Source organism: Mytilus californianus, unplaced genomic scaffold, assembly GCF_021869535.1.
Source record: "Mytilus californianus isolate M0D057914Y unplaced genomic scaffold, xbMytCali1.0.p SCAF_7, whole genome shotgun sequence".
In the NCBI taxonomy this organism is placed as follows: Eukaryota; Metazoa; Mollusca; class Bivalvia; order Mytilida; family Mytilidae; genus Mytilus; species Mytilus californianus.
The window spans coordinates 114,549,506-114,569,022 of record NW_026262723.1 but is presented as its reverse complement, the minus strand read 5'-3'; the positions used below and the strand labels follow the sequence as shown (position 1 = coordinate 114,569,022).

The 19,517-nt window shown below is 32.9% G+C and overlaps 2 protein-coding genes across 2 annotated transcripts in view; one reads left to right on the top strand and one right to left on the bottom strand.

Annotated features, from left to right (window-relative positions):
• LOC127709642 (D-erythrulose reductase-like) overlaps positions 1–14,381 on the top strand; it is a 30,354-nt gene extending 15,973 nt beyond the window's left edge. Inside the window, exon 6 of the mRNA XM_052215249.1 lies at positions 14,278–14,381. Within this exon, the coding sequence (XP_052071209.1) occupies positions 14,278–14,381 (104 nt within the window). The remainder of the gene's footprint in view (positions 1–14,277) is intronic.
• Positions 1–19,517, bottom strand: part of LOC127708312 (E3 ubiquitin-protein ligase ZNF598-like) — a 204,480-nt gene that overhangs the window by 45,223 nt on the left and 139,740 nt on the right. The window lies entirely within an intron of this gene.

Sequence of the window (19,517 nt, the reverse complement as noted above, 5' to 3'; positions counted from 1 at the left end):
AAAATTATATGTTCTATAGCGTTTTCATAGGCAGAATAATTAAAATTACATCATAATGATAAATGCACCGTCATTTTGAAAACTACGCCTTATATAAACCGTTACGCCTCGCATGCTATATAAATAAGAAGATGTGGTATGAGTGCCAATGAGACAACTCTCCATCCAAGTCACAATGTGTAAAAAGTAAACAATTATAGGTCAAAGTACGGCCTTCAACTCGGAGCCTTGGTTCACACCGAACAGCAAGCTATAAAGGGCCCCACAATTGACTAGTGTAAACAATTCAAACAGGAAAACCAACGGTCTAATCTATATAAAAAAACAAGAAACGAGAAACACTTATGAACAACACCAACAAACGACAACCACTGAACAACAGGCTCCTGACTTAGGACAGGTGCATACGAATGCAGAGGGTTTAAACGTTTTAACAGGCGCCAACTTTCACCCTAACCTGAACTATATGTTTGGTAGGGACTTGCATAATTAAACTTTAAAAGAAAAAACCCTGCTACAGACACATTTTTAACTAATTTCATTGCAAGTTTATATTACATTTTCTAAAAGAGCAATTAGCTGTTTTTAGTACATTTAAAACTGTGTTCAAATAAACCGTTAGAAATTACTCAGCGCCATTGAAATGTCCTCTTAATAAAACATGCGTTCGTTAATAAAAAAATTGAATCAAATACTCCTTATGTAGATATACAAAAAGACCTATTGGTTCAACAAATCTGTCATAATAACTTGAAAAGATGTTTTCTCTCAATAAGAACTGGATAAATGTGCAATAAGCCCATTATAGACCAGGTACCTCCATAAGCCTGGAAATCTCATAGCTTGTCACATATAGTTTGGGGAATTGCTTAAGCATATTGGTTGTCGTATGTTGCTGTTTTCATATTTTTTTTTCGTTCATTGTTTTGTACATTAGTTTTCTCGTTTAAATTGTTTTACATTTGTCATTTCGGGGCCTTTTATAGCTGAATATTGCTCATTGTTTGTAAAGTATATTGATCCAATACCCACCCACTCAAAGTATGGATCCCATTTCCGACCTGTATGAATATAATTCGTCAAAAGCTGTAAACTTTCATTGTCAATGATGTTTCAACATAAAATACACAATATGACAATATTCAAATAACACACAAGTCACAATTGGATAAGTTGACAACGCGATTGATAACAGTCAATACGACACAATAAGCAGTTCAAACATCCACAAACCAATAATGTTATATATCACTTACGCTATATTGTATCTATATTGTATCTTTCTATCTATTCTATATTTCATCTCAATCATTCGCTATTAACTTGGTTTGCCAGGAAGAACAAAGCCGTTCAAAAACCGGTTCAGGGTTAATCGAGAAAGGGGAAAGAAACAAGTATATATACTGTATTTTTCTTCTTATAATTTTACCTCCATTATTTGAATATATGTACCACTACTTTTTACTTCATACTACTTCATCACATCATCTAATTAGGATTAATCCTTCATTAAATTAATACTAATATCGAAAAATGTTATCAGATTAAAATAAATCGCCATACAATCCAAAATTAGTTATCAATCAAAGTTATAATGTTTAATCTATCCGATACATTCCCCGCCACAAAGTTTCTGTGAAGTTACAACTCAAATGTTACTAATTTGTTCTTCATCTGGAATCACCACTACAAGTCTGTATGCAGATCTTCGGAAAATTAAGTCCTGAGTTTCTGTGTATAAAGTTCCAGGTCAAATTTCTTGTATCAATCTGTTACATCCCTTCCACACCATCTCGACTTACTTGGTTTCAATTATTTGTCCTAATTGCCAATTACCGCGAAATGAAGAATTGTCCTGTACAAGAACATGATCCAAAACTTGAAGGTTCCGTTTACTGACATGTCATTTTTGCCTAACAATTAGCGATGGAAAATATTTTCTGTGCCTTTTTTCTCCAAAATGCATTAACAACTTGTGCACTATTCATCCCAATGTCCTTAGGGCACATTCGGAGATGCTCTTTCAAGAATGAGATCATTCGGGCACAAGTAAGTTCTCTCTTTTGGATCAGATGTTGAAGTTCCTGTAGGTCACTAATTAAAAACGTTGGCTACTTCAAATAGCACGGTTTGTAGTTCAGAAAATGTAATGATTGACTGTCCAATGGCAAGAACTAAACTTTTCTTGACATATTTAATCAATACTTCACTGCATCCCAAAGGAGCGTCAGCGGCTTTAGTGAATTCCCATTCCATGCCATTGCCCTTCCCAACCATTTTGATCGTATCCCAATTCCAATTTTTTATCAATTCCTGCAGTTCCTAGTTGCAGATACTAGTTGTGATCCAAGATCGGACCTCATTTTCTTGGGATATCCTCTTACAGATGTGAATCGTCGCAGATCCATGATGGAACTACTAGTATCGTATCTATCGGCTAGATCCACATACACAGCTCTACTGCTCATGCAATTAAACAATACGCCTTATGCTTTTCCATGAGTGCGCCCCTTAACGGTATGCTTGATTGCAAAAGGTCCAAAGAGGTCAACTGAACAGTACAAAAACGCTGGTGACGGTTGAAGTCGTTCTAATGGCTATGGTCCTACTCTCAAAGGTTTCGAATATGAGGAAATGTTTTCCAGTTGAAAATCATCAAAATCGAAACTAGACATTGTGGCAGTTATCTTCTTGATTTCAGATGACATTTCAATACCTACCGTGTCGGGTAACTCGTCATTACCTCAATTACAATCTTGCCTTAAAGGCCACTGATCTATTAGATCATTCAAAAATTCAGGTCCATTTTTCCACATTGAGTTCTTAACCAAATCGTTAGGCGATGTATTCCTTGTCGCAAGGTACGCTGCATTGAATTCACTTGGCATTCACCACCAATCGGAAGGTTCAGTCTTATTTTGAATTTTTGCTACCCTTGTGGCAACAAATGTGCCGAATCCATAACTTTTTCTTTGAATTTGTGCCCTAACAATCATCGAATCGACTTTGTGTATAACACGACTAAATTTGTAGTCCATCTCCTCAACAAACTTTTGTCTAATTCTAGATGCCAATACAGCTCCACATAGTTCCAGTCTTGGAACAGACATCTGTTTGGTTGGCGCTATACGATTCTTCGCTATTACTAATCGTGATTCAAATCCTCCTTGTTCCGTTCTCCATCTCCATCTGACATATGCACATATTCCATAAGCTAATTTACTTAAATCCGAAAATATAACTAGCATGGGATCCCCAACAGCATTGTCGGGTTTTAAACATCTATGAGATTTCAACTGTTCTATGTCGAATAGCTCTTTGAAGAAATCAATCAACATGGCATAATCCCATCGCGAATTGGTTCGAGTTTTCTCATTACATTGTTTTCTATGTATGGTTTTCGTGTAGCTGCTAAAGTATATGGAGGAGCAAGTCGTAACGAATCGTACACACTAGCAACCTGGCTGATTACCATACGAGGATTTAAGATGTAGGTACGCTACTTTCAATCTGTGATTTCGTTAGATTTTCTCCCTTCGGAACCTTTTTGTACTTAGGAGAAAAATTAATCTTCACCTTGAAATCAAACAAGTCTTGTTTTGGATCCCATCTCATTCCAAGAAGTGTTTCATGTTCAGATTCATCTAAATCAACTTCCACGCGTTCACCACTATCTCGGGATTGTATTGCACTGCCGCATTTTTCATTTCCAGATAATCCAATGTTTAATGAGGTAACCTCCACATGCCAGCATTTTTTCGGTCTGCCGGGTTTTCGAATGAGTATGGTTGAAACTTTCAACCGACTGTAAAATATCATCTACATAACTGTTTCTGACCACCATTTTTGATGCATCTGGGTAGATGTGTTGATACATTTTTGCTGTGTGATTTAATGCAAGCGTCGAAATAGCTCCACTTGGTCTATTGCCAAAAGTAACTGTTAGCAATGCATAATGATCTGGTTATCTGTGTGTTTCTAAATTTCTCCATACGAATCGGTGGGTGTGCTGATCTAACGTTGAAAGTCTTATCGCATTGCACATTTTTGAAATTTCACAAGCTAAAGCTATGCATTATTGTCTGATTCGAATTAAGACAGCTAACAAGTCATTGATCACATTGGATCCTTTTGCCCAATAGTCATTAAGAGCGTGTCCCATATAAGATGACGAAGAGTTAAATATAATCCTTAATTGTATCGACTTTGATTCGGGTTTTAACACCTCTTGGTGTGGTATGTAATGCACCGGACCACTATGTATCTCCATCTCCTCCTTCGTCAATTTTCTGGCTATGCCACGTTTCACCATATTCATAATCTGTTCATCGTAGGCACTTGCATATTCTAAGAAATTTTGGAGTAGTCGTTTTTCAGAAGATCCAAGTCTTGATACCGCTGAATTCACGTTGTTTTGAATTTTTATCCAGGAGTAATGTACTACCCATTGCTGCAATTCTTTATCATGTGTCATGCCTGATTTAATTATATTTAATTCCCTCTCCTCTCTTATTCTGTGCCATATGCTTTTCTTGTCCATATTTTACCTCCAAGGTCAGTCAATGGTAGTACATACTCTTTACTTTGTACGTGTTCGGTTATATTTCCAACCTTCGTCACATATAATGTTATATCTTGTTCAGATAATCCTAATTTTTAGCAGTTTTGTGCGTAATCAATGACATGTTCGCTCCAGGGTTCCAAGTGTTGTCAATGATCGGTCCTTACACTGAACAGAACTGATCATTAATAGTACTCCATTCTTGCTCTTGTCGTCGTTGATCACCTGAAAGGATATGCCATCCATGTGTGCAGTGTGCACATTTGTGTGAAGCATTTTTCCACATGTTTGATGAAACTCATTTTGTATGTCACAAGATTTACGGCTGAGGCAATACCTTGACAAATGTCCTATCTTTAGACAACTGAAGCATCCGCCATTTTTTCTCACTAAATCAACCTTCGTCTGACTATCTAGTCTCGCAAATATAGAACAATCACCTATTTTATGATTATCTGATGTGTGATAATAACACTTAAACTTTCCTTCTGTATTTCTGTTTGTTCCGGTATATTTGTCTGGATTGTATCGTTTGTCGGTTTGTTCGACATGGCTTGCGCTACCTGTGCAAGACCTTCGATAACTTGTTTCATCACTTGCTGTTTCTCTTGTAATTGTACTTGTAAAGGATTTACAGCAACATCATTTTCATTGTCGTCATTTTCTGATTCGTTTGCTTCAAAATTATGTAGCTTTCCGTTTGCGGTTCCATAATCACGCAAACTCGACACCATGTACTCTAAAGCACTTTTGTCCTCTAACAAAAAATTCAAGAATTCTTTAAAACTTAGGGGAATACTTTTCGATTCTGTCTTATGTTTTCGTAATGACCATTCACGCTTTTGTATTTGCAGGAGTAGCTTTTCAATCTGACTAATCATTGTTGCTGTGTTAATCTCTGCTTCGAGGTTCATACGTGTTAAATCAAAAAAATATTTCTCGACAGTTTCTACCACCGAAATAAATTTTATGTTGTCACCTTCTTGAACTTTCTCAATTCACTTAATATGTGATCGACAAATTTCTCTGCTCTGTCATATTTCATATCCAGACGCCGAAATATTTCTTCGAAATCATTGTCAACACCGTTCACGACAGTTAGCGCTTCACCATTTAAAATTGCTTGAGAGCATATGGATCATTGCCGTATGACGATAGCATGTGTCTTTTATAATCAACTTTGAAACTTGGATAATCACGAATGCTGCCAGCAAAATTAGGAGCCTCTAATTTGTCCTTCTAAACGTTTCAGTATTTTTATTTTTCTTAACATGCTTCATTATGTTTTGGTCCTTTAGTTTACTGTCTTGTTCATGTTTTATATTTTGTCTTAGATTCTCGCATAACGATCTTGATTTACAAAGTTCTTTGTACATGCCAGTCAGATCATGATTAAATTCATTTATCTTTGGTTTGTCGTCTTCACTTTCAGAATCAAACGATTCTAAATATACATCATGTCTTGCCTCTAGTTCTGTATATGATGTTTCCAAGTATTGAAGTATTTTTGCAACACAACTGTCCCTAGCTCATCCTGTATTCCTTCTAGTAAACGACCATATATTCTATGAAATTTCCTTTTGGCTGTACTTCTTTTTCTTCTTTGTTACCTTTATGTTATCTGCATCAACAGACATCTTACCTTGCGTTGAAATGTATGAATATAATTCGTCAAAGGCTGTAAACTTTTATTGTCAGTGATGTTTCAACCTAAAATACACAATATGACAATATTCAAATAACACACAAGTCACAGGTTTGATAAGTTAACAACGCGATTGATAATAGTCAATACAACACAATAAGCAGTTCAAACATCCGTTCAAACATCCACGAATCAATAATGATACATATCACTTACGCATTGACGGCCTATTTCACATCAATCATTCGCTATTAACTTGGTTTTCCAGGATGAACAAAGCCGTTCAAAAACCAGTCGATGGTTAATCGAGAAAGGGAAAAGAAACAAGTATATATACCGTATTTTTCGTCTTATAATTTTACCTCAATTATTTGGAGTACCACTACTTTTTACTTTATACTACTTCATCACATCATCAAATCAGGATAAAATCCTTCATCAAATTAATACTCATATCGGAAAATGTTATCAGATTAAAATAAATCGCCATACAATCCAAAATAAGTTATCAATCAAAGTTATAATGTTTAATCGATCCGATACATTGTTAAGTATATTGATCTAATATTCAACCGTTCATAGTATGGATCACATTTCCTACCTTACATTGATAACGTGGTACGTGTACAATGTTTTGAGTTCTTTCGGAATAATATTCCAGGTAACTCTCTTCGGAGGTCGTCTTTTACATGTTTTATTCATTTATCTATTTGTTGATTTGTTCCTGTGTTATTGAATGTTATATATAAGTGTTTTACCGTTCTTAATGTAAGTTTTGGTATAGGTTACTAATTTTTGTAATTTAAATATGTTTGATATAGGATTCAGTAAGCATTTCGTAGCACCATCTTTTCGTTTTATTGTTACTGTCCAATTCATTTTTTTTAGGCGACATTGATTTTTTTAAGTGTTTCTTAACGATCTCTCCAACGTTCCTGTTTCTTTTGAATACTATTGTTAGTTTTTTATCAAAGAGATTTTGTAACTGTTGGTTGTCCTGAGTTATATGAAAATGTTTTCTTATAATGGTTTGTAAATTGTCCGCATTAGCGTGGTATGTAATAGTAAAAGTTCAATGATAAGTTAATATTGATATTAAAAGACCTCCGAACAAAAAGGGATGTTCAGATCCCCGAGCCCGAAGGGCGATGGGATTTGAACAGCCCTTTTTGTGAGGAGGTCTTTTAATGTCAATATTAACTTAATCATTGAAGTTTTACTGACTTACAAACCGTCAAAAACATAAGAAAAGTACACAAAAAGCACACGCAGAAACCTAATTCCCCTGAATTGGACGAGTCTAAATATGTTTTCCTTAAATGATTGTTAAACAGTACTCAGACTGATATATACAATTAACAGTTACCAAATTGCAACGGAAACGGACCGATTAAATGGCAGTACATCATTCAATTATTCATTTATTATATTTTGTTTAGCATTAAAATAACACCAAATGATAGTTTTACAAAATTAGGGGGTAAATTTATATTTTTGATACAATTTTTCAAAATAACGATTTCTTATTTAATAAAACCCTATACATACCTTATTTATAACTGACCAATGAATATTCTGCACAACAACTTCTTGTTATATATATATATATATATATATATATGATGTTTTTAATCTGTCAGTAATCATGAAACAGACCAGACCTAAGAAAACAGTAAGTAAATTCTTCCATCAATTATCTTTCTAAACAGCTTATTTCAGAACTTTTAATCGAACAGACCTAGATGCATAAGGTCCTTCACAATATTCATCCGGTAAATGTTCATTCCTTTTTGATTCTGTAATTTTCCTACACTACGTTACATGCGAATGCCAAATAATTAGTGTTGACAATGTCTGTTCAGTCCAATTAATTAATAGATCTTGCTTTGGTTTTTTTTTAAATAAAAACTATGCATGCAAATTTCAATGAATAAAACCGTATTAAAAGCATAAATATGACATCTATAGCATCAACTAGGTTTCACTGACCCGATCAAAACGTGTTTAGGTGACATATATTCGTAGGTTCGATGTTTTATATGAAAACAAACTTCTTTTATTTTAGTCGTCCGTTATTCCAATTTTATGTCCAACTGAAGCAAAACACCTGAAAAAAAACTTTTACCTTTCTTAGTTTTATCCTTTCCTGACAAAACATCATGTTATAAATCGTATTAAAACAGTAGATAAGAACCATAGTAAAAAAATATTAAAACTTTCTTATAAGCAGTCACTTATGTAATAAATTGAAGAAAAAAAAAAAAACACAAAAAAAACCATAAAAATTTAAAAGAAATAGTACCTCATAACAATTTACAAGATCTTGTCTTTGAGTGCTAAGTACATGGAACAATTTATGAAGTTGATTGATTGGTGTTTGCGTTACGTCCAGTGGCAAATGTTTCATGCATGTTCATGACTATAACACATGAAGTCTTTAAATACAATACTCAATAGGTAGGTCGTGCAATAGGAGGTCGACAGTGAGGTTGGACGTGAAACTTTAAAATACCACTGGAAAATGAGGGTATATTGAATTAGGACAGAAATTTAGACTTGCAACAGCTGGCCATTTTCGGACCACCCAAATAATTTGTGCAAGAGTTTTTTAATTTGCCGAGAGCGTTGATCCATGAAATCTACACTAAAGTCGATCATCGATGTTTACGTGTAGTTTACAATATCATTTCACGCATTTAATTTAGGTTAGATACTTTTAGCTCGCTTTAGTAACTGTGAGAAGTCTGTGAAACTGTATTGTTTATTGTACTTGAGGTTTTGGTATATTATGTACTACCGCTCTACTGGTTGGTCTCATGTGAAGTTGTTCCCCTCGAGAGCGGGAGGTCGTTTGTTCGAATCCCGACCGGGCCAAACAAAGACGTTAAATTAGTATTGGCTATTACTTGGCGCTTAAAACGTGACACCATAGAGTAGGAGCACAGACTGGTCGGCTCAGAGTCGGAAATGTGTCCGGGTCGGGTGACATTTTTTCCTGCGAACTAATATCTTGGGAACTTACGTATAAAAACACCGACTCAGCTTGTCAGTCTAGTAAAAAGCGGGGTTAATATTCGTATTGTATTTACATGTTATCGTCCTAAATATTCTTTTTATTTGCCGCTGGTCGTCATCCATTATCATCATTTATTTTACCCTTTTATTATACAGTGAAGTGTTTTTCTTCTACTTGTTTATATTACAACTTCTTAAATTTTCACCGATCAAAATTAAAATAGGGCAGATGAAATTTTTCAACCAGAGGGGATATCTTTGAGGGTAAATAGTATTAAATCAAATGTGACTTTTGGGATATTTAATATTTGACGGTAATTATTATTGAGTTAACTCCATATAACTATTATTAAGTCATTAGGCGGTTTTCACGGATTATTTTTCTGTATACGGATCTTTCTATAAAAAAAAGACTGAAAGTTGACTATAAATGTTTTGATATGTCTGTGTATTTGTGTTGCTCTCGCATTAATGTACAGTATATCTTTATCACCTTTTATTCAAAATCAAATGATTCACTTGGGTATAGAAATATTGACATCTCGAGACCTCTCCCGTCCCACAGTATACCCTTACTAAATGGGTGCGTTCGTTTGGCTTATCGGATATATAAATACGCAGTTTTGTCCCATCGAAATAGGGATGTATATCAGATTCCTGGTGTAGTGAGAATTTCACGCTATCTATACGTTAAAAAAACATTAGGGGGAAAAACGATCTGTGCACGAGTTAAATGATCGAAATGTGTAATATCAACAAGAAAGGTCAGGTAAATTTTTTCAAATAAGTCGCATGGCTGATTTTAACACATTTTTTGCGAATTTTGCTAGGACAATTGTAGATGAAAAAAAAAATATAACGAAACCGATTAGCAAAACAATATCTAAAAAATAAATAAATGAAACGCCCAAAATAAGTTGAATCCTTGAAAAATTGTTGTCAACATTTTTTTTATCCATTTTTGCTTTTATGGCAACTATTATACCAGTCTGAGATATAAATAAACTTGAAACAGCAAATGGTGATACGTAGACGAGACAGCTGTCATTGTTCGCTTCAATATATGAGTTATTGGCACTCAATGAAGATAGTTTTTTTCTGTTCTTATACCCTCTCCTATTAGTTTTGCTAAAGGATACAATGTAACCCCTGCTGTGTACCACGACAACGTTTTTGTAATGTTTAAAAAAAAAGATTAAATGCAAAGAGAAAAATGATGGAAGAAAGATTTACTCTTAAAAATTCATACTTAAATTAAAATGAAATATAAAAATTGGAAAACTGTTTGAGACGATTATTTATTGATTTATTGATTGTTGGTTGCTTAACGTCCAGTGGCAAATATTTCATGAATGTTCAGGACGAAAACAAGTTAACAATAAATACAATAGGTAGGTTTTGTAATAATAGAGGCCATCTGGGATGATGGTCGGGGAAATTTGGACTGCCACTGGACAATGAGGATATATTGGATAGGAACAGAAATTTTGCCTTGCAACAGGCCACCCACGGACCCCTCAAAGAGTTGTTGCAAGGGTTCTTAACGTGCAAAGAGCGTGGCACTTTCTGTACACGAGGTATCGGATTTAACGTCCCCAATCTGACCGGACGTGGCTGCAAACTTGATACATCCCGCACAGCCAAACGGACGCTCCACTTTGGCAAGCGTTTTACTGCTGGTCGGAAAAAGACCAAGTGACCATATTTGTATTCCCCACAAGGGTGACGATTATTTTCTGAAACCAAATGATTATACGTCACTAAATGAAGCTGATTAATTAATTGCTTCTGTTATGTCCAGTGGCAAATATGTCATGCATATCTACGACGAGATGCAAAGTGGATCAACTTGAGGCAAATGATTACAATTTTAAAGTGGCACTTTTTACAATAAGGCAGAGCGTTCGCTAGAAGTAAAACGTATGCCGTAATAGAATACAGTTGAATCATGATCGAAGTCGTCAGCTAAGCTATTAGCCCTCCTGGGGGCCTCGGTGGCCGAGTGGTCTAAGTAGTTACTACTGTAATCACTAGCCAGTCAACACTGAGGTTGTGAGTTCGAACCCCGCTCGTGCGGGTGCACTCGACTCCAATCTTAATTGACTAGGATTGTCAGTTTTCCTATCGAAGGTCGGTGGTTTTCTCCGGGCAGTCCGGCTTCCTCCACCAATGAAAGCTGGCCGCCACGAAATAGCCCAAATGCGGTGTTTAAAAGTGGCGTTAAAACACCAAAAATCAAAACCAAATTAGCCCTCCTTCTCTCTTTTTTCTCCACGGTAGACGAATGCCAAAAAACAGAACGTCATGAATTAACAAACAATAACGGCCACTATAAGTAAATGAGATATGGACTTTTTTATTTAAATAAATTCCTATTGCAGCCAACATCTCTCGGTTCGAGACAGGTTAGTATTTCCACCGATTGATTATTGAATGGAGATATTAAAGCAACCAAAAGCACTTTGAATCAAAAATTTTCTGAAATTGTAAATTATGATATTTTGCTGGGTGTTATTTCCCGATCCTATTTCGGACCCCTTGATTTTAAGAGGGCGTGTCTAATTAGTCATGCCCGATTAACTTTTAGTAAATTGAACCTCAACTTAAAGACACACACCGGGTATTTAAGTTCGAGGTACAATAAGTAGACAATAGAAATCCTTTGTGAAATGAGATCGTCCCAGGTATCTTAGATAATTATTTTGCGTTGAATAGCAATGAAAAATGCACGAGCAGGTTTGTAATTTGTGATAAAAGAGATATTATAGTTATTTGTGTTTGTATTTATAATGTCAGTTCCTTTGTATATTAATTATTTTGATCTTTCTGAATGAGAAATATTTATAAATATTTTTCTAACACATGTGTCTTTATAACCTCACCGTACTAATTGTTTCTATAAATAAATTTATTCGTATATTGAACTGATTAGAGTCAGAGATATTTCTTAAGATACAGACGCAGTGGAGGATCACTGGCTCGATCATACTAAAGTTTAAAACTGAGTAAGAAAAATGTAAAAATTTCGATATAGTACAATCCAGCTAAAATTAATATAAGCGTATCCAAATTTTGATTGTGGTTAAAGGATTGTCAAACTTTCATTTGTAATTATCTGACCTTATTTTTCTAATTTCGATTTCAGAATATTTGACGTGTCTCAGGTAAACTTAAAAGGGAATAATTTAAGGCCATATTTGCCATAAAATAAAATTTCTCCAATTTGCATAATATTTTATTCTTTCGTACTTTTGTATTCTAAGCACAACAGGAAAAAGATACGACTTTGCAATAAATCTCAGCTATAAAATGACAGTAAATGCAAAAAACGCACCATATTGCACGTTTTATTGAATATATCATTTCATGTTAATTACCAAAATATCAAAATTTACGAACAGACGCCATTGATGACTTCATTTGTATTTCACTACAACAAATAACAAATACTGAATTTGTTTGAATATTGAATTGTCATGACAACATTTAATCAAAATCAAAAATTTTTTTTTTTTCAACAACAATATTGCACATGATTTCTTCACTGGTACAGCTATTTCAGTGATGCTCCCTGTATATCAGTACCTAAAGACCAGGGTAACTTTAGGTATATATATTTATAATTTTGTTAGTATATATATTATTTATCATTATTACATTATTTCTCTATTATCTTACTATTATAACTCTAAATGTGAACTTTATATATAAAAAAAAAAACAGTAGCCCTTAATATATCATTGTTAACTATCTGATAGATGTTGAGAGTAAAAAATGATAACGGGTTATAGTATATAACTTTGGTGAATTGTTTATATATATATTGACATCAGTTTCCCTTTCGATTTTTTTTTAATTTCTGATTTTACATTTTTGGAGTATTGGGACTTTATTCATAAAAAAAGGGGGGATTTTATTTGTACATCCAACATTCATGTATTTATCTTTGAAGTTTTTGTTATAGTTTCGGTTGAATAATGTTTTATGTCTTATCGTTTTTTGTCCAAATAATTATAAAATTGCCTTTCAATACCATCATTGTCATATTCCAGAATATGACTGCTATACCGAGTGTGAATTTGCATTGCTATACGACGTGTCTCGGTATTTTGTACATCCAACATTCATGTATTTATTTTTGATGTTTAATGGTTTCGGTTGGATAATGTGTTGTGTCTTATCTTTTGTAGTCCGAATAATTATAAAATTGCCTTTCAATACCATCATTGTCATGAAAATTGTTTGGACGAGTATTGTGCAAATAATTGTATAAAGGTCGAGATTGCATGTTAGTTACGTAAGCGCGCCATTGTGGTGTTTGTCGTTGATGGAATATGTTCGTTGTTGTTCTGCGGTTTGCATGTTGTGTCGACTATTATATTATTTGTTTGTGCGTTTCTCTGTGATGAATGATCTTGCGTGTGTTTGTGCTGTATTTCTGTCACGTAGTGTTGTCATTTTAGCGATAGTTTTCGGACAATAACTCAAAAATGCTTTGAGCAGTTTTCATGAGACTTTGGTGACTAGTTTATATCTATTGAAATAAGCTATTTATTTTTTTTTTATACATTATGATATGATATTGAGGTGTTATGGGACTTTATTCGTTGAAAAAGCGACGGATGTATCATGCGCTCATGTCGCAGCTCTTTATTTGTAGATGATTTCTTTTTATCTCTATCGATTTATGAGTTTAGAACAGAGGTATACTACTGTTGCCTTTATTCTCATATAAGACATTGGTTTTTTTTTAAATGTGTTATTTGTCTTTCATAACCGCCTATCTCAGTCAAACATTTGATTGAATTCAGAAAGATTGTTTGAATAATAACAGAAAACAAAATAAACATTTGTTTAAAATATTTACCCGCTCAACTCTGTTACATGTAAAGTTGTTAATATCGGAAGATAAATGTTTGCTTTATTTACTTACAGTCATTCAACCTAAACATAACAAAACTGGCTATTCGTAAAACATTTAAAAAAAAAAGAAAAACAAAAAACAAAATGCCCGTTATTTCATACCTAAAAATCTTTAATTTCATACTTTTTTCAGAGATAGCAGACGTAGTTAATGCCGTAGTGTTTTTACTGAGTGACCAGAGTGGAATGATTAGTGGTGAATCTCTCCGAGTGGATAGAGGATTAAGTGTACATTGACGACTGATATTAGATGTATTACAAGTTGACCTTTGATATTAAACTTGGTAGTTTCTCTTATGATCAAATCTTACCACAAATGAAAAAAATTGTTTTATTAAGATAAATACATAATAAATTTTCCATAAAAATAATTATAATTTTATATGTATACTGAGTACTTACTTAGTAGGTAGAACAAATCAAAGTTTCATCACACTGATGTAAACCAGAAAATGAATGAAATATTTGCATCTTTATGTCAAACAGGTAACAATCAATCATTTGTGTGATGCATATACCATGTATACTACACGTGTCCGGCTAAAAATTGATTTGTAAATAACTTAAGTAAAAGAATACTCTATTTTGGAAAATATATTCTTAATCAAAGACTATTTTTAGCAAAGGAAAAGTAAATTAATATATCAAGAAAACCTTTGTATTTGCCAGGCTCAAAAATTATACTGTCCTTCAAACACGTTTTGCCAAAGCAGCCCATCATAATTATCATTGTATTTGTTAAGATTGATTTCTAGTAGAAAAATTTCATATTTGCTTTAGGGCTTCAAATCTATTGCATTTAAAATAGTTTCATCATGAGATATTTACTTAAGGTAGATCATAGGTATACATTTCTTGAGATAGAATTCTCTAATACTTTGCCAAAATCAAGATTTTACTATGCTTTTTTCAAAAATATAATAAAAAGTATGGGTCATCGTGCTATTTTCCAAGCTATGAGTAGTTGAAAATTGCCTAAATTTGGTTAGATTGTTCATAAAAAAAAACACATTTGTGTGCATTAAAAACAATTTATGAGATAGAATTTTGAAATAAATAGTGAGAAGATAGGTTTTATAATATATTTTAAGAAAATAAAAAGAAAAAATGGTGTCAGCGAATTTGTTTTCTTGCTAGAAGTAAAAATAAAAAATTTTCCTATCAGTCCAGTATATATTTTTTACTTAAATAGTTATCTCCCCTTAAATGGCTTATTTGAAAAAATTGATTCAAAAAACACAAAATTTGATATTTGTTATACAACAAAATCACCAAGTTTTCTTTATATAAATTTTTAGTCTAACCAATAAATTGCAAATCTGTCTCCAAATTTGCAGATTTGGGCAAATAACTAAACCGATTTTGTACTGGGATTGTACAATTCAAGATGGCGGTATACCACGAATTTACCTTAAGTAAAAGCCTTTACCTCGGCCAAATGGGCCTTTTGCATCTTATGCATAGTTGTTAATTTGGGTACAATACCTCTTTGGGTAGGGCATTGACTCATATATATTTTTTTAAACCTATCGAGTTAAATTGTTATTTATGGCCAAAATATTTTAATTTCGACAATATGTATTACATTATAGAGTAACCATAACTGATATTTCTGCATTATAGTTTTCTCATTACATTATTCTTATCATTTATCAAGTAACATCACTTTGATTCAAGAATTATATTATTATTTTACAACTTTATGAGCCGTGCAAATACTTGTATCATACCACCTTTGTATTCGAATGGTTCAAGACGACATTTTACACCAAGCAAAATAAAAATAAAACTTAAACTAATATAGTTTGGGGAATTGAAAAAATAAACATATTGGCTACTAAAAAGACTCTTTACGGGGTGCAAAATCGAATGGTAATGTGTGTTGCTATAAATATCAGTTTGTCTTATTGAACATTTATTATTATAATTGCTTTAATAATTTTACAAAGTAAGTCAATATAGCATAAATGTGTTTAACCTTATCTATAGATAAAAGTGATAGGTTGTCTTGTACAGACTGTGCCTTGAGGTCATAACTTTTTCTAAGGTTAAAAACGTATAAGTGAATAAAAAATGTGCAGATGCGATTTAATGGGAAGAGAATCATCGTTACTCGTGTTGGAAAAGGTAGGTCATTTAGATCTGTATCAACCAAATAAACAATGTATGTACAAAGGAATATACATACAAGTTTAACCGTTCTAGACAGATGTGGGTAGATCGCAGTATCATACATTGATGTCAGCTAGGTTTTCCCCCTAGTATTAACGTGTTAAGGCAAAGTGTTTATTTTTATTTCATTGATATTAATAAGTTTTGTTTGTCCATTTTATTATTATTTTATATGAGTTACAGTTATATTATTATTAGTATTAAAATATGTTATATAAAGTGCAACTTAACAGACTCGTGAAGCAAACATTTGCAGTGGAGTTTACAAACTAAAGAAATGTGCAAGGAAAACAACATAGAACATTAAAGCCAAACACTTATCTATTTGTCTGACACGATTTATGTTTGTCAGAATCAAATGTAGATTTAAGGTCGTAACTCTTCAGAACCAACCGTTATTTACAGTTAATATAACAATACCTTCTCTGAACCAACTTTTTCATGTAGACTTTAGGTCGTGTCACCCTCAGAACCAACCATTACTTACAGTAAATATAACAATACCTTGTAAAAACTAAATTTTCTATATAGACATTAGCTCGTTACATCCGCAGAACCAACCCTTATTTACAGTCAATATAAGAATACCTTGTCAGAACTGTTATTTAGAGTAAATATAACAATACATTGTCATTGTTGTCCGTGACAAATATAATATAGAAGGTATGTCATTTCTATAATTACCGTTTAATATATTAATGAGTATGTTAACTCGTATAGTTTTATTGTGACTGGGTTAAATTCAATGTTGCTTGTAGTGTGCATTTGAATTAAAACTATGGTACTTAACAAATTGAAATGTCAAAACAATGCCACTCTTTTGGGCATTAGAGACAGGGTTATTTTCATAAATGAGTATGGAACAGAAAACAAATAACACATTTTAAAAGCAAATCTTCTTTACTGTTACCTCAGGGGACTACCATGAAAAGTGGCAGAAAGGAAATAGAAAAAAAAAACATATACAAAAATTATAAGTAGAGAAAATGTAGTGCGGTGAGAAGATATTCATCGTGACAATGAAGATTTTCCATGCAATTCGAATAACAAAATAGTATAAACACGAGAACAGGTGTTATATCAGTTGATGGGGGATATAAATCCATATAAGCCTACCCAGATTAGATGAATAGGTAGTCTGGTAAAAATAACAGCGCTTATGATATCAAATATGATCTTTTTCATTGGAGTTATTTATCTCTGATTTTTATACATGTCTCCAGTGTTCTCACTCAATAATGATTAACAAAAAATCTTAATCTGTAAAATGCAATAGTTTGTCGGCTGTTTATTTCACGTTAAATAATAAGTGTAAGACATATAGATATATGGTATATATATATATCACAACATGGTAAAGTAATAACACGTAGACATTTTTATTACGCCTCTGTTGATGCAAATATTAATAGTTTTATTTCAGGGTCGTTGTTATCTATCTTAATTTTACGGGTTTGAGATATCAAGCAACGACAAGTCTGCGAAAGACTTTGAATGGTTCATAAAACGTATTCCGGTTCTGCACGAGTAGTGGTTCTGGAAAAGTAAACCGCTGCAGTACCCTGATCGTTAAAATCGAATGCTGATAAAAAAGTTTTGCAGCTTATCGTACATTTCTTTGAATATATTTTTGCAGCTTATTGTACGTTGCGTTTAACAGATCAAAACAGATAATTATGTTAGTTTATTTGTATGAGATCTAAGATTTTATATAGATATATTTTATATAATGTATATGCTTCAATAACAGAAAAAATCTGTCTAAACAGGATAAAGTATTTAAAATATTTACAGTATTTATTAATGTTTAAAATTCAGATAAAACTCATTGTATCACACCACAAACAATATTAAAAAATAAATTTAATCTCTACTGAGAATTGTATTTCACAAATGATTTTCAGATACTTTCAAGGCACTTAAGGTAGATGTGGGGTCTAAATAACAATCCATAGAGTTTTTTTAATAATTTGCTAAGATATAGTTTTTCGCAGCTCATGTATTTTAAATTCTATTGGGCAATGCATAAAAGAAAAGAGAAACAAAATCATGTTTTAAAAAAAAAAAATATAATTTATGCTTTCATCCTACAAACTAAAAAAAACAACCAGAGGTTTAACATACACTTGAATGAATCAGCGAGTAGCTCATGTATTTTACATTCTATTGGGCAATGACTAAAAGAAAAGAAAAACAAAACGATGAATTGCGAAATTTTTACTTTTTCAGACTAAAAATGTTTCTCATACAAAAAAAAAATGAGTATGAACTAATTTGAGGTAAATTATATGGCCTTCCAAATAACGTTTCGATTCCTAACATCACTGAAAAGACATTAATTGTCGAAATCCAGATATGGTGTACTAATCTTTGCACCTTTTGTTTGCGGTATACCATCTTTTCCGCAAGTTTATTGTTTTCTGTTTGGTATTAAATTAATAGTTAATTAGATCCATGGTGTTACATCTGGTGATCCGTTTATTTGACAATCGACAATGGCAGTCAGCAGGGTTTAAGAACATCCGTTCTTTGACCTGCTAGTCAAATGCGTTTTGTACTTTTTCACTTTTTTTGTCTTTTGGAAAATGTTGTTTGTGCTATATTTAGACCCTTCTACCAAGAAATTTGTTTTGCATGCACACGTATAAAAATTGCGGTTTTTATCCAACGCAATCATAGGTTTGAACGTTGTTTTCAATTTAGACTTGTTTATATTTTTTCGTTTGGGCTTGTACTATATTTGCCTTCGGGTTTATTTGATCCGTTCATCCTATTTCGACTCTTCAAAATTCAAGAGTCTATCCTAAATTGAGATAAATTATATGGCCTTCCAAATACCGTTTCGATTCCTAACATCACTGGAGAGACATTAATTGTCAAAATCCAGATATAGTGTACTAATTTTTGCACCTTTTATTTGCGGTATACCATCTTTTCCGCAAGTTTATTGTTTTCTGTTTGGTATTAAATTAATAGTTAGTTAGATCCATGTTGTTACATCTGGTGATCCGTTCATTTGGCAATGGCCAATGGCAGTCAGCAGGGTTTAAGAACATCTGTTGTTCGACCTGCTAGTCAAATGCGTTTTGTTAAAATATACTTAATCACTTTTTTTTTGGTCTTTTGGAAAATGTTCAAACCTATGATTGCGTTGGAGAAAAACCGCAATTTTTATACGTGTGCATGCAAAACAAATTTCTT